Below are 15,128 nucleotides of genomic sequence, written 5' to 3' on the forward strand. Positions count from 1 at the left end.
GTTATAATGTATCGTTGTCGCTGAGCAGCCTTGCGTTACATGTACTGTGTGCGCTAAGGTACACTGCACTAATAGCCGTCTTTCATAACACATGGAGAGTGCCCACAGAGGCACAAACATCGCCTCAACACATATACTGACCACATTCAGACAGTGAGTACCTATTCTCTTCCTCAGTCAAATCTCTTTTCATTGTGTGTATATTATAGAGTGTATATTGTAGCTACAGTCGTTGTACATGCACGTGTGTGGTTATAAAAGGTGCATTTCATATCAACGGATATGTCACGGTTTGTGCACGTCATTATGTGTAGATTTTCCCGCCTAGCTATTGGTGTTATGTGACATTAAGATTTTACAACAATGAGTCACAAGTGATGTTATTATCCCCCGCCAAGAAGTGGGGCAGGGATTATGGGAACGGTGTTCGTTCTTCCATCCTTCCATCCTTCCGTCTGTCCTTTCGTCCGCTTTTCAAAGGAACCGCATTTTCTATTTAAGTTAGGGAAAGGAAATATTACTGGTCATGTTCCTAAATGAGTTCGAAAAAGGGTGTCTTAAATTATTTTCTTACAGAGTTGTGGCCCTCGCTCCCAGCTTTTCAACATAATTCATACTGCGTGAAATGGGGACAGGTTTCCTCAGAAACTACTGAAATTTCATGAATGTACTTATATTAGAGATACTTGTCTGTACTGATTTCGAAAATTGTTGCCAAAATTGTTTTTGTACAGAGTTATTGCCCTTGCTTCATGCTTTTCAACTTATTGTGTAGTGTCACAAATGTGGACAACGTTTCTCTGAAACTAAAGACGTCGCAAGAATAAAGCTTTGCGTGCTCAGCTAAGAGAAACTAGACCGAGTTCGTGAAATGGGATTATACATTATTATTCCCTGAGAAGGGGCCTTTTGTGAGTATTAATTTCACTTTTAATAAAACAAATTCTGATGAGATAAAGCTAGCCTAGTGCCTATCTCTTTTAAGGATTTTTAGTACACTTAACAAACAATATTCTTAAGTGCCCCGACGCGGGGGATAGTGATAACGCTGTTTTCTTGTTCTGAACGACGATCACCTTCCTTCTTCGCTTTCTCATTGTTGTATTGTGGGTACAGAGTGCAGTGCAAAAAGTCGAGATAGGATTTCGTTTAATATTACAAGCCGGTAAGCCGGGCGACTCATACAGATAGGATAACAAAGTATGTGCAGTCGTCACAGGTGGGTGGAAATGAATAAGTGAAACTTTGGGTATTTGCCAAACGTAAAGTAGATACCAGGCTAGACAAACCGTCCTGAAGCCTTTGCAGGGGGCACGGGTGGCGCAGTCGTCTAAGGCGCAGCGATGCGCTGTGCAGAGTTGCGTCCCCTGGACAGGCCAGAAACCCATGATTGTGGGTTCGAATCCCGGTTCACCCCGATTATGTTTCTAGGTTTGTCAGCACCATACCCGTGGTGGGTTTCACCGAAAAGGTAAACGTCTGAGACCTGCATCACTTCGGGCTTTCCTCCATCATTAAGCTGCCACGCCGTGATATAACTGGAATAATGTTAAAGGCGGCGTCAAACCAAACTCACTCACTTACTTTCCTGTTTATCTAATGGGCAATACAGGGCCTGCTTGTTATTGGCCAATATCATGTTAAAGCTGAGATTCATTTTTGGTTTGTTTATTAGAACGTAACTTGGGAAAAAGAACGAAAGAAAGTAGACACTGACAAGGATGATTTTAGTAGCCCAAACATCTGACAGTTTTATAAAGAAACAAATACATTTTATAGCATCAATTCGATTGTTCATCATGATTCGAAATGTAACACACTATTTTCAAGAAGGCTGTTTTGATGTAATCATTGTCAGAAATAATGATCACAAGATATTTTTAAGTAGCATCTCTGCATGCAACTATTTCCTTAAAGTGGAGTATATGAAATATGTTAATAATATAAGGTAGGTACACTACTGCCTAGAAGTCCATTACCCTTACACGAGTTCAGAAGGCGTGTAACACTCATGTGACTGAATAGTGAGGTAAACTAAACAATGAGATGTTAATCTTGACTTTATGAGTGGCTTTTGACCTGTGTTCACAGAGCATAAACAAAAGATATACAGTAGTAGTATTGGTAGTTATAGTACTCGTAGCCATAGTGAGTGATTGAGTGAGTTGAGTTTAACGCTGTTTTTAACAGTATTCCACTTACATCGCGGAGTGTCAGCTTAATCTGGGAGGAAAGCCCGAAGTGATGCAGGCCACTTCGGTGAAACCCACGAGCACGGGTATGGTATGAACCTAGAAACATAATCGGGGCGAACCGGGATTCGAACCCCCCAAAATAGGTTTCTGACGTGCCCAAGGGACGCAACTCTGCGGCGCCTTAGACGACTGCGCCACCCGTGCCCCCCCAGCAATAGTAGTCGTAGTTCCCGACATAAGCTAGTAGCAATTTGTGTAGTAGTAGTAGTAGTAGTAGTAGTAGTAGTAGTAGTAGTAGTAGTAGTAGTAGTGGCAACATGGACAAAAACAGCTCAAAAATAAAAATATTCCCTACATTATACGGTTGATGACACTCGATCTTCCCTTCTACGTAGATGGAAGGTGATGGTGACATGAATAGGTTCGATCCTCCGAGGGATTTGACTATGAACGCATTAACGTTCTCGCCTCGGACACTGTTGCTACATCTAGAATACAGAAACAGAAAGAAAATTTACTGGTTGTTCAATATCTCAAAGTTAAAGGATGTAAAACTGTACTTTTCACGTGACCTCCAAGTGACCAATAAACTGTATGTTTGTTTCGTTCCACTCTGTATTTTAATTGGACAACTTTAATAAACGGGTAGATCTCGACACGGACCTACCGTCGCATTGGTGAACAACACTTTAGAGATTGCTTGAGAGTTGTGGCTTAATTAACATTGGATTGTCAAGGGATATTGTTTTCAGATAGGCTTGAAATTTTCCGATGAAGGACCTCTATGTTAGTATTTAAAACACGTCATTACACAACGTCTATAGCCACAAACGTTCCAGATTTCAAACGAACCAAGCACCATAGTTGACTCATAAGGCGGCAAGAGAATAAAGCATGCCTTGTCTTAACTGACTACTGACATACAATTTGTTTGTTCGTTTGTTTGTTGTACATAATCGAGTCTGGACCAGACAATCCAGTGATTGACACGAGCATCGATCCATGCAGTTAAGGTGAGGTGAGGTGAAATTGGGTTTAACGTCGCGTCCAAGATTATTGCACTTATATAGCGACGTCATGCAGTTAAGATACTATGACATGCATCAATCAAGTCAGCGAGCCTGACCACCCGATCCCGTTAGTCGCCTCTTACGACAAGCATAGTCGCCTTTTAAGGCAAGCATGGGTTGCTGAAGACCTATTCTACCCCGGATCTTCACAGGTACTAACATACAAACAACGATTTCAAGAACATGCTGCGTGAATCGATGCTCATGTTGTCAATCACTGGATTGTCTGGTCCAGACTCGATTATTTACAGACCGCCGTCATATATCTGGAATATTGCTGAGTGCGGCGTTAAACAACAAACCAAACCAAACCAAACCAAAACCTTTTACGACAAGCATAGTCGCCTTTTAAGGCAAGCATGGGTTGCTGAAGACCTATTCTACCCCGGATCTTCACAGGTACTAACATACAAACAACGATTTCAAGAACATGCTGTGTGCTTACTAAAGTCAAAACAGACCGTGTTATAGCTAAATATTGAAATTATAATTATTATCTTAACCTTTTTCAGGTCCCAAATGTTCATGGTAATACTAAATATATGTAACTCTTGATTATTTCTTTTTCAGATGTCACTCCTTACAGGCGAAAAACTTAAACACATTGGTGAAAAACGTAAAGATGGAGAGGGGGAAATTGGACAAGTCAAGTATGAATCATTGTACACACATCTCTCTTATCATAATGGTGTCTATTTTAATCACAGGCGAATCTGTAAATGCTAAAGATGAATTGTAACGATGCTTTAAACAGCAGTGAAAAGAGCACGCAGAGGAGTGTCTGAAATGTTTTGAGCTTAACCACAAGGGATGTAAAATACATCCTGTGTCAATTTTCTTCATCTTTCACTTAAAACACGGTTACGGTAATGCAGTTATGTCATGCTTAACTCAATCACTAGTAGACATGACTTGGTGGAAATATATTTCCTTTTCTGCAAATCACAATGACAGCCTATATATTACATCGATGTAACCTGTCATCATCAGCATCATCATCGTCATCAAAACATCAATATTGTCATGACATAGATTATGGTTTCCTATATTGCACCCTTATTTCTTCTTCTTCAGGACAAGAAAATTTGACACCCAAAACTTTGCATTGGCCCCATCTGAGCTTAAGGTAGGTTTTGATCCTTAGGATACTCTGATTACAAATATCATTCATACCTTATAGTGTGCTTAATTATATCAGTTGTTTTACACATGTAGTTGCGGTGTTGTGGCCAGTTTTTAGTGTGACTGATGTTGTGAATGTGTAGTCTGTTGGTGACATCAATACTGGTCGTTACTGAAACACACTGATAAAGTTTATCCGGAGTTGTTATGAAAGCTTTATTCGTGCTACAGAAACATTTTCACAAATGTGTACACGTTACTGCACGCATGTATAGGTGTAAATGATTAATTGTACATGTTTTCAGACAAGGATCTGCCCGGAACAAAATCACAAATTCACCATTCAAACAAGAGACTTTTTTCTACCACCACTACAACAGATAGGAGACAGTATTAAAGACATACAAGAGTTCTACTGCCCTGGAGGTATATTCTCTTTTTCTTCGAAGAACATAATTTCAAAAAATGTTTTTGATTCATGTTCTCCTACAATCTCCTGATTGCAAAATGCACAGTAAGTTATCAATATATATGTATCCAGATATTTTCTATTATTAAGACAACGTGGCATATCCCTCGACACAAACACATAAATATAGAGCTAATGTATCTGACATAGATGTCATATGTAAAGCCCTAGTCCTGAGGGTTATAATTATTAATAAGGATTACTGAGAAACTTCAAATGTTTCTTCAAAGAGGAAAATATCCTGTCATGTCACAAAATAGTTTGCTAGAACCAACACTTCATCAAGGAACAGACGGTTTCATCTTCATTGCACAGACATTGTGTTTTCCCTTAAATATCCCATGCAGTGAATTACGGTCTGATAGTTACTGCGATATTGTCCTGATGTTGCTATTGTAAACTAGTTATATCATTATAATTAATGATTTATACTTACAGGTAAAATTAACGTTGTGCCTCAAAAGCTACCCCTCAAACTCAAAGGGATTACTGAGAAACTTCAACCTTTGCTTCAAAAAGGAAAATATTCTGTCATGTCACAAAACAGTTTGCTGAAACAAACTGCTGGCCCAACAGTTCATCAAGGAACAGATGGCTTTGTCTTCATCGCACAAACATTGTGCTTTCCCTTAAATATTGCGTGCAGTGAATTACCATCTGATATTCACTGCGATATTGTCCTGATGTTACCTTCTCAACCAGCATTTGTACTGACTTTAGTGGATAAGGACACACCAGAAGCAAGGAAATACAACGTCAGTGTTGCTAGAGGGATGACAACCTCCCTCAATAAGTTCATTGATGATGACTTTTCAGCAGTGTTTGGTGTCGTGTGCATGTCACATCTAGACTCCCGAGACACATTCCAGTCCCATTTAAAGACACTTGTAGAATCATGTAGCAAGTTTGTTACGCTTGACTCCCTTTATATGTCAGAAAGGAAATATTTTAAACTCATCACTTCCTTTTGGGCTGCGGTTGCAAAGATAGAGCCTGGAGATCAGTTTCCCGACACTGACGTGATTAATTTCTTGACAAGAGAACAGTGCACAGTGTTGGTAGAAAATATGAATTGCAACTATGTTTTTGTGTCAACTCTTCCAAAAAGTGGTGGGACTACTCTGATGTTGGAAGTGACCAGAAGACTTCAGAATTTTCTACCAACGCATCTCATTGTCAAATCAGAGAACGACATTTCCAAATACAGGTTAGCAGATCATTTCTCTTTTTACAGTAATGTTAAAATGAATGTACTTTTTATAGTCATTATCATGTGTGACTGGGTGTGCGTGTGTGCGAGGCGTGTGTACGTGCGATGCGTTCGTGCGCGCGTGCTTGATCGTATGTGTGTGTCTCGTTGTATGTCTAAGTGTTCGGCGCTCTCTCTCTCTCAACTTACATCGATTGACTTTAGGAAATGCAACTAACGTGGAATTATCCAGTCTTAAGAATAATAATGTCATTTTGTTACTTTTGAAAATTAATTCTTCCCCATGACTAACAACAAACTAACATGTTTTCATGTACCTTGACAACTAACTCTTGTCACAAAGAAAGAGTTTGTGTGTGAGGAATGTGTATTGAACAAAGTGACTTTCCACGTAATCACCATCAAATGAGCATCAATTGTGAACACACTTATTTAGTTTCAGAGGAGATTACCAATTGTGTGAAGAACAAACAGTTGATGAACTGACTTATTAATAGCTGTGTGTATTATATTTGCAAGTGTTTTGACATTTCATTAAACGTCAAGACAACCCTTTTCAACAAAAATGAAAGTTTGGTGAGAACTATTGGGTTTTAATACTGCTCCTCATATAGTAGATTTGTTTCAGAAATCTATGTGAGAGGGTTTCAACGACCTTGCAGCCTGAATGTCCTGCAAATATGACACTGGAATGGAACAGCAGCATACGTAGGTGCGAGACAGCAGTTGTCACAGAAACAATTCTGCCTTTCCACGAGGGCCAAGACCAAACCACGAAAATCATATGGACCTTCTGTTCAGGTATATTGAAAAATACATTTCGCAGAAATTAGAACTGTATCAGGCTGATTGAGAAGTCCTTGTAGAAAACATACAAATGTTCCAATAAATAACCAATGGCATGTTCTTCAGATTAACAAAAATACAAACTTGAAACAAAGGGATCATTTTGCATAAAATTATGCCTCATCACATTGTGTCATGTCTTAAACGATTGATTCATAGCTAATTTCACAACTGCGGCCTGTTAAAGTTTAAGGAAAGCAGTAGCACCTGCATTTGTCATGCACTGTGATTGTAAACTTCAAATAGAAAATGTGTGCTCAAGCATTGCCTATATAGATATATCACATCTGGAATATTTATGATGGTCTCTTTCTACATACCACAGAGTTCATCAGACCACGAATTATGGATGACATACTTGCCCTCTTTGAATCACATCGGCATGTACTTCTTGTCGGATCAGCAGGTGAGGGAAAGACAGTCATAGGCATTCTTCTTCTGGAACACTACAGATCAAAAGGAATACGAGTAGTACATGCGACCAGTGCCGTGGAGATGAAAAGCGCTATTCAAAACTCTGAAGAAACGTTTGTCCTTTGTGATGACGTGTTTGGGAGGTTCAGGTGCACATTTACGTTAACACCCGATTTGGAAAACATGTTCAGTCGGCTTCAAACTAAGACTAACATTAAAACGTTATTCACTAGTAGATGTGATGTTTACGCAGACGCACTCTTGCGTTTAGGGAAGCTTCAGTCACATTTTGCAGGTTCCAGGGAAGTGAATCTCACCGAGAAAACTGTGACAAGTGAGAAGACTAAAATGTTAGACAGATACTTAGAAGCCACAAACATGCATATTTCTGATGTGGAAAAACACAGCATAATCTGGAAGCGAAATATTCATGGATTTGCACACTCATGTCAGATGTTCGTCACTTTAGGAAAGGAGAACACAAACGCCGAACAGTTCTTTGACAATCCGTTGTATTTTGCTGGAGAAAGAATTCAACATCTTTTGAAGAATTCGATCATGAAGTGCCTCCTATATCTCTTAACAGCATTCAAAGGCACACTTGATTTGAAAGATCCTACCAATGATTCAAATGAAAAACAGCGGATGGTAATGGGTCGTGTCAGCTTCAGGGAAACATCTATGTCTGAGGTTTTCACCGCTGCCACAGAGGAACCATACTTGTTTACAACGGAAGGTTGTGTAAAGTTTTCTCATCCATCTTTTCTTGAAGTAACGTCAAACATCATAGCAGAATCTGACACTGAGTTCATCATAAAGTATGGACCCCTTGAACTATTTGAAAAGGCAAGAAATATGAGAGAACAAAAATACAGCATCAGTATTTCTGAAGACAGTCATTTCATTAAACTAGCAGAACGGTTTTCACAGGAAATAAAACTTGGTTTATTTGAAAGCTGCTGCCCACATCAACTGCTACGAATTCAAAGCTTTGTTGATCAAGTTATGTGTCGACTCCCAACATCCACAGATCACTTAGCCATCGATAAACTATTGTACTGGGCATCTAGCAATGGTTCAGATGTGATGATGAAAGCGTTGTTCCAGAAGTACCCAATGACACGGGAAATGTATCATCATGCAGTTGTGGGCTGCAGCAGATGGGGCAATCATTCTGCACTGGAGTTCATTGTTACCACTTTGAAACTGACTTCACGGGACATTGGGGAAATCACTGAAGAGGGGTTGTCATGCTTAATTATAGCAGCCAATCAGAATCACATTGAAGTGTGTAAAGTTCTGATCAAACACCAAGTGGATGTATCCACCACAGATCCACGCATGGGGGCAAATGCACTTCATTGGGCTGCTGCAGCTGGTCACCTTGAGGTTGTGAATCTGCTGTCAAACCACATATCAATTGAACGTGAAAGCAATGGGGGAGTTACACCTTTGTTTGTGGCTGCAGAAAATGGGCACATGAAAGTATTTAAACTTTTGCTTGAGAAGGGTGCTGCTATGAATACACAAATTAAAAGCAGAATTGTGTCATTAACAAATCCCAGAAACGAAGGCCGTGCATTGGTTAAGCAGCTTAATGTATCAGATGAAGGTTTTACTCCTCTTCATGTGGCAACTTATGAAGGAAATTATGACATTGTAAACCTTCTGATAACTGAAGGGGCTGACGTCAACTTGAAGGCTGAATTGGGACCTCCAGTAGCTTTTGCTGCAAAAGCAAATGAATTGTGTATCTTTCGGCTGTTCCTTAATGATGTGAGAGTAGATTCCAGTGACGTTATCACTGCAGCATATGGATATGGCCGTACTGAAATGCTGAAAGAGGTTGTTCTCCATAAACGGTCAGAAACTAATGCTATTATAATAGCAACTTTGCAGGGAGAGCTGGAAACTGTGAAGCAATTGCTTGAGGACAATGAGAAAAGTTTAACCTCAAATGTCGAAGGATATACACTTCTCCATCTAGCAGCAACTTTAAACCATGAAGACATTGTGGACGAACTTCTTCAAAGAAGGATCGAAGTGAACAAATCTTCTGAAGGCGGATTCACAGCCTTACATGGGGCATCTATTACTGGCGCTTCTTCAGTCGTTGAAAAGCTGATCAGTAGGGGGGCAGATGTTGACCAGCTTGCGAATGGTTTCAGTCCTCTTCACTTTGCGTCAATGTATGGACAGACAAATGTAGCAAGGGTTTTGATACAACATCAAGCAGATATTCAGATGAAAGGTTATCATCAGTGGAGCCCACTTCATGTGGCAAGTATCCACAACCAACCCGACATTGTACAGCTTTTACTGAAACACAATGCCGACAAAGAAGCTTTATCAGAAGACCTCTCAACACCCCTTCTATTTGCTTCATATCTGAACAATATGAAGATAGTAGATATATTGTTAGCTTGTGGAGCTGACTTAAATCCAAGAGGCATGTCATATCACCCTCTTCTAGGTGTTGCTCTACTGGGGCATCCTGAGGCTGCGAATAATTTATTTCAGAGAGGTGCAAGTGTAAATCATGTAAGTGCAGTTGGAGTAAGCGCCTTACACGGAGCTGCTTACATGGGAGCAATGGATGTCCTAAAATGTCTTCTTGAGAATCATGCAAATCCAAACCTGAAACTCTTCGAAGGGATATCACCAAAGGAGAAATCTATCATAACAATGCATGTGGAGAAATGGTGCAAAAGCACACCTGGGAAGGATATCAATTTGAGAAGATATGATGGTGGTTCTGCGCTCCATGTGGCTGTCGATATGGGTTACACCGACATGGTGCGACTTTTGTTGAAATCAGACGCTGATCGCAATCTCAGGAACTTGAACAATGAAACTGCTGTGGATATTGCGAGAGAGAAGGAGTTCAGTGACATTGTGAGACTCTTAGAATCGTCCTAGACTAACTGTGACTGCCATCAAATGAATAATGGATAAAGCAACATTAATACTGGCCACTTGAACATAAAGCTGTCATGATGTTTGATTTTATGACTTGGTGTTATGCCAATTGTACTGTGGAGAATATTATAAATTCTTATCCTGTAAATGTATAACTATCTTTCTGTTTCCCAAAACGTTGTAATTTTAAACTTCTCTTTCAATTGTGGAACATCAGGTCATTTAAAGCATTTCAATGTGTATAAATGATGTCACCACTGTAGATAATCATAGGTACTTACGGCTGTGTACGTTGACACTATTCATGTCAAAATACTTTTAATCTTATCATATGTAGTAGATTTCTGTAAACGTGGTATTATGTTTGTATGACACAACGTTTATATGTATACGTCGTCGTAGTTTTCCTGCATATCAAAGAATTATTCAGAAATGTTGATATGTATGGCAGGTGAGTCACCTCCTCGCCATCAAGATTGAGTGAAGTGACAACGAAGTTTGCTTCTTGGGTAGTCATATTCGTACTCCTGGCACAAGAAAATGAAACTAGAAAAGGTCAAAAAACTACCCTGTGTCAAACGCACAGTTTTCAACTTAAGTTACATAATGTATGTTTGGGCACATATTTTATAAATGCGGGGATGTGTACCTGCGTCTTCTGTAAAACCCATATCGACTCATGAAATTTGCACAGTTAATGACATCGGGTATCTTGCCCGTTACAAACAGATCACTGCCTTTGCACTTGTTGAGGAATATTTACACTACATCCGAAATATCAACAACGAACGCGTTTCTAATACATTGTGTACAAGGTACTCTTTCTTGAAGTTATGGGCGAACCACACGTGTAACATATAACTAAGAAATTTATTAATGCTCCATTCTTTCAGATAATATTTTACTGGTGCTTGAGGCATCCACCTTAGCACTATCGTAACATTAAGTATGTTTGAAATGTGTTTAATGACTGTAGAAAACTGTAACAGATCCTTAGACAAAAGATCTGACAAACTTTTCAACCGTTTTGGTGTAAACGGAATATCAAATGAGAGTTAGAGTGTTAAACGAAAGGTGTGTTTACTACAAGATATTCTAGTTAATGAAGGTAAGGTTACATTGTTTACAGGTGCGCGGGATAACAACATTAAACAGTATAATAGCAACAAGCGCAGAACATTTTCAAGTTTGATAATTCTTTAACAACCTATGTACAGCGGATCGTGAGGCGTGATGAACGAAGCTATATTATCCAAATTCAGATGTGCCTCTTTACCCATATCAGTAAAGACTGGTCGGTATGCAAAGCCTCCCCAACCATGAGAAGATAGACAACTCAAAGACCTTACATTTTTGGAAGATGAAACCTACTTTCTCATTACCTGTGACTTTTATTCTGTCAGCGTTGTAATCTACTAGAAAAGGCAAAGGAATTTAACCCTGAATCATGCAGCAAGATCGTCATTGATAATAAGGTGGTGTCTGCTTGGAGATAAGATGCATGTGTTCTTAACACAATGTTGGAGTTTTGATTTGATCAGTTAACTGGATACTACATAATTATTATGGATATTCGTTAGTGAGTGAGTGAGTTGGGTTTAACACCGCTTTTAACAGCGTTCCAGTCATATCGCGGCGTGTCAGCTTAATGTGAGAGGAAAGTCCGAAGTGATGCAGGTCTCAGACGTTTACCACTTCGGTGAAACCCGGGTATGGTGCTGACAAACCTAGAAACATAATTGGGGCGAACCGGGATTCGAACCCACAATCATAGGTTTCTGGCGTGTCCAAGGGACGCAACTCTGAACAGCGAATCGCGGCGCCTTAGACGACTGGGCCATCCGTGCCCCCTTATTTACATATCCTGTGTCATAGGCCACGTTGCCTCTTGAACGCTGCTGCTAACTGTTGATTTCACTGCTAGTCACAGTATCATGTATGAGTAGTGAGTGTGTGATAAGCACGTGTTAATTAGTGTATTATATTTATTATTAGTGCCATATGTGGAATAATAAACGGACATCATATTTCTTGTTATTTTTATTTTATTTTATTTTCCTTCTTTGTATTATGTTTTTCGAATTTTGTATGTTTCTATAAACAGTGATTTGGTTGTTAGCTAATCCCGTCCATACTGTACACTACTCACGCATGACCGTGTAATATGGAGAATGAATATTTGAGTTAGGCGCGGCATTGTTGACCAAGGAGTGGTAGGTCCAAGAATCGGCCACAGTTGTATACCCACTACAGTTCGTGACAGTTCGTGCATTTTCGAAATGGGTCCATGATACCAACATATTCATTGAAGTGGTGCGTTTTGGCCATTCGGTTTTTATGTTGCGTTTTTACTCGGGGCTTCCAAAATGCAACCAAAAATATTGATAACACCATCAGGCTTCACTACGTGCTAAAACTCGTATCAATTTATGGTTCCGCGTTTGTTCTCTATTTGCTTAAAACCACTTGCGTTTCTTTTGCGTGTGAGTATATGTAAACTTACAACGTATGATGTGTATGACTCTTTGTGGCAGTTAAAGAGTACCCTTATCAGACATAGACAATGTATCAGCTCAGCAGTGAAAAAAGGCACAGGCCATATATCATAGCCTCCCTTTATACTCAAGAAATGTCTTCAATAATCACATTATTTTTGCTCAATGCTGTTAATACTCACACGTGTAGCTCTTGAACAAAAAAGTAAAGCACACGAATGTAAACCACATGAAATATGAAAATGACCGTGTGTTACAGTAATCTGGATCATAAGGCGTGTTGCGACAATTGACTATCTACCATAAATGCGATCAAACTCTAAATATGTTGCTATTGTTGCATGCAGCTGCGATAAGGAAAAAAACAAGGTCGATATGCCGACCACGACAACCATACTAGTATACCAGTATAGTATATATAAAGCTAGTTATTTGTTGCTTACCGCTGCACTCAGCAACATCCAAGCTATATGACGACATGAATACACAATGCCATTTAGAAAGTGTTCAAATGTAACAAATGTTATATTTAGGATAACACGTTCTTAGTAAAGTACAGATTATCGTACGTTTTTGGGGGTTGCGTCCCGCTTTCGGTCATGATAGCCGTGCCAATTTACACTTGTCAAAGGGGTACTCAAAGTACGTGGTCTAGACTACAGTTGTCGGACTTCCATTTTTGTGGAAGCCTATGTGGCTGAGTGGGTTAGATCGCTGACTTTGTGTGCTGGCGATTAGGTGCCTCACTCTGGCAGTGTGGGTTCGAATCCCGGGCGGGACTCAACCCCCCAAAAGAACGAGAATATGTACTTTACTAAGAAAGTGCTATCCAAAGTATAACATATATGACGACAGCATGAAATAAACGTGTCTGGACCCGACGGTCCAGTGATATATACCATGTGCAACGATCTACACCATTTTGGTAGGTTGACATGTTGTCGCCTAAGTAGCGTATCAATGAAGCCACTCTTACGACCAACATATGTTACTGGGGACCAATTCCAAACTACATCATTCTATATATATATATATATGTTTTTTAATGTGTCGTCAAAGGTTTGCAATAGATATATACATGTACCAAATTTCAGGTGAACCTACCTACACATACAAAACGCGCATAGTATGTGGTTCAATATATGCAGTGCCCTGTTCAGGCAACAGGAACAATCATGAGGAACAATCTTTTCATGCAATCAAGAACTAGACTTCTTTTAGGAGCATTTAGAATTTCGAGTCCTAAGTAAGGATAATATATATAGATGAACAACTTCTTTATTACAATTACGCGCGAAATGTCTGTGTAGGTTTTAACACAATTAACAAGCAAATGATGTCCAGAATATGGCTGACAAGCATATATACAGATTAGTGTTAATAGATGGTGGTGTAGTGAGTGAGTTGGGTTTAGCGCCGCTTTTAACAGTATTTCAGTTATATCACGGCGTGTCGGCTTAATGTGGGAGGGAAGCCTGAAGTGATGCAGGTCTCAGACGTTTACCACTTCGGTGAAACCCACGAGCACGGGAATGGTGCTGACAAACCTAGAAACATAATCGGGGCGAACCGGGGTTCGAACCCACAATCATAGGTTTCTGGCGTGCCCAAGGGACGCAACTCTGCAAAGCGAATCGCGGCGCCTTAGACGACTCGGCCACCCGTGCCCCCAGATAGGGGTGTAGTACAATAGAGTGGACTAGCGTGTTATGAACACAATGCGGGTGATTTAAGGAACAACCAAACAGTTGAAGCCAGTAGCGTAAACAAAAGAAGTATGACAGATCGGACAATGACCCCAGATCTTCAATGGATCACCTCGACTCCCAAATCCATGTTGGCAGTTCACCATGGAAGAAGAATCTAATCGCCAACTACCCATCCTTGAGGTACTTGTACAGAAACCAATATTACAAGCTTCAGACGACTGTTTACGGCAAACTAACCCACACAGAACAGTGTCTCTAACCATTCATCTCAAGTCAAGAAAGGAATCATCTTAACCCTAGCAAGACGAGATCATAATGTTAAACAAACATCTAAGATGAGTTTCCAAAGTTAACTCCAAGTCAGCTCTATCAGACCACATCCGTGACAACCCATCAACAGCATCCAGTGGGATAAATCAAAACCCTTCCAAGCAACCTTACAAACTTCAAAAACAGCAAGAGGTAATCAACATCAATCAATCATAAAAACAGTGATCAAGGCTATGCTTGCCGTTAAAGGCGACTATGCTAGTCGTAAGAGGCGACTAACGGGATCGGGTGGTCAGGCTCGCTCACTTGGTTGATGCATGTCATCTGCCCCAATTGCGTGGATCGATGATCATGTTGTCAATCACTGGATTGTCTGGTCCAGACTCGATTATTTACATGTACAGACCGC

General features: G+C 40.0%; 1 protein-coding gene across 1 annotated transcript; it reads left to right on the plus strand.

The window, feature by feature from the left end:
* Nucleotides 1-11,936, plus strand: LOC124130136. Its single transcript, XM_046493455.2, has 7 exons — nt 1-153; nt 3,836-3,915; nt 4,340-4,391; nt 4,693-4,813; nt 5,295-6,063; nt 6,695-6,867; nt 7,238-11,936. The coding sequence occupies exons 2-7, from the start codon at nt 3,836-3,838 to the stop codon at nt 10,243-10,245; spliced, it is 4,203 nt and encodes a 1,400-aa protein (XP_046349411.2). The 5' UTR covers nt 1-153; the 3' UTR covers nt 10,246-11,936.
* The last annotated feature ends 3,192 nt before the right edge of the window (nt 11,937-15,128 follow it).

Source organism: Haliotis rufescens, unplaced genomic scaffold (genome assembly GCF_023055435.1).
Source record: "Haliotis rufescens isolate VD_foot unplaced genomic scaffold, xgHalRufe1.0.p SCAF_9, whole genome shotgun sequence".
Taxonomy (NCBI): Eukaryota; Metazoa; Mollusca; class Gastropoda; order Lepetellida; family Haliotidae; genus Haliotis; species Haliotis rufescens.

Coding starts and splice junctions, on each gene's coding strand:
- LOC124130136 (XM_046493455.2), top strand. CDS start 3,836: ATGTCACTCCTTACAGGCGAAAAACTTAAACACATTGGTGAAAAACGT. Junction 4,392..4,692: donor TGGCCCCATCTGAGCTTAAG/GTAGGTTTTGAT, acceptor ACATGTTTTCAG/ACAAGGATCTGCCCGGAACA. Junction 4,814..5,294: donor AGAGTTCTACTGCCCTGGAG/GTATATTCTCTT, acceptor TTATACTTACAG/GTAAAATTAACGTTGTGCCT.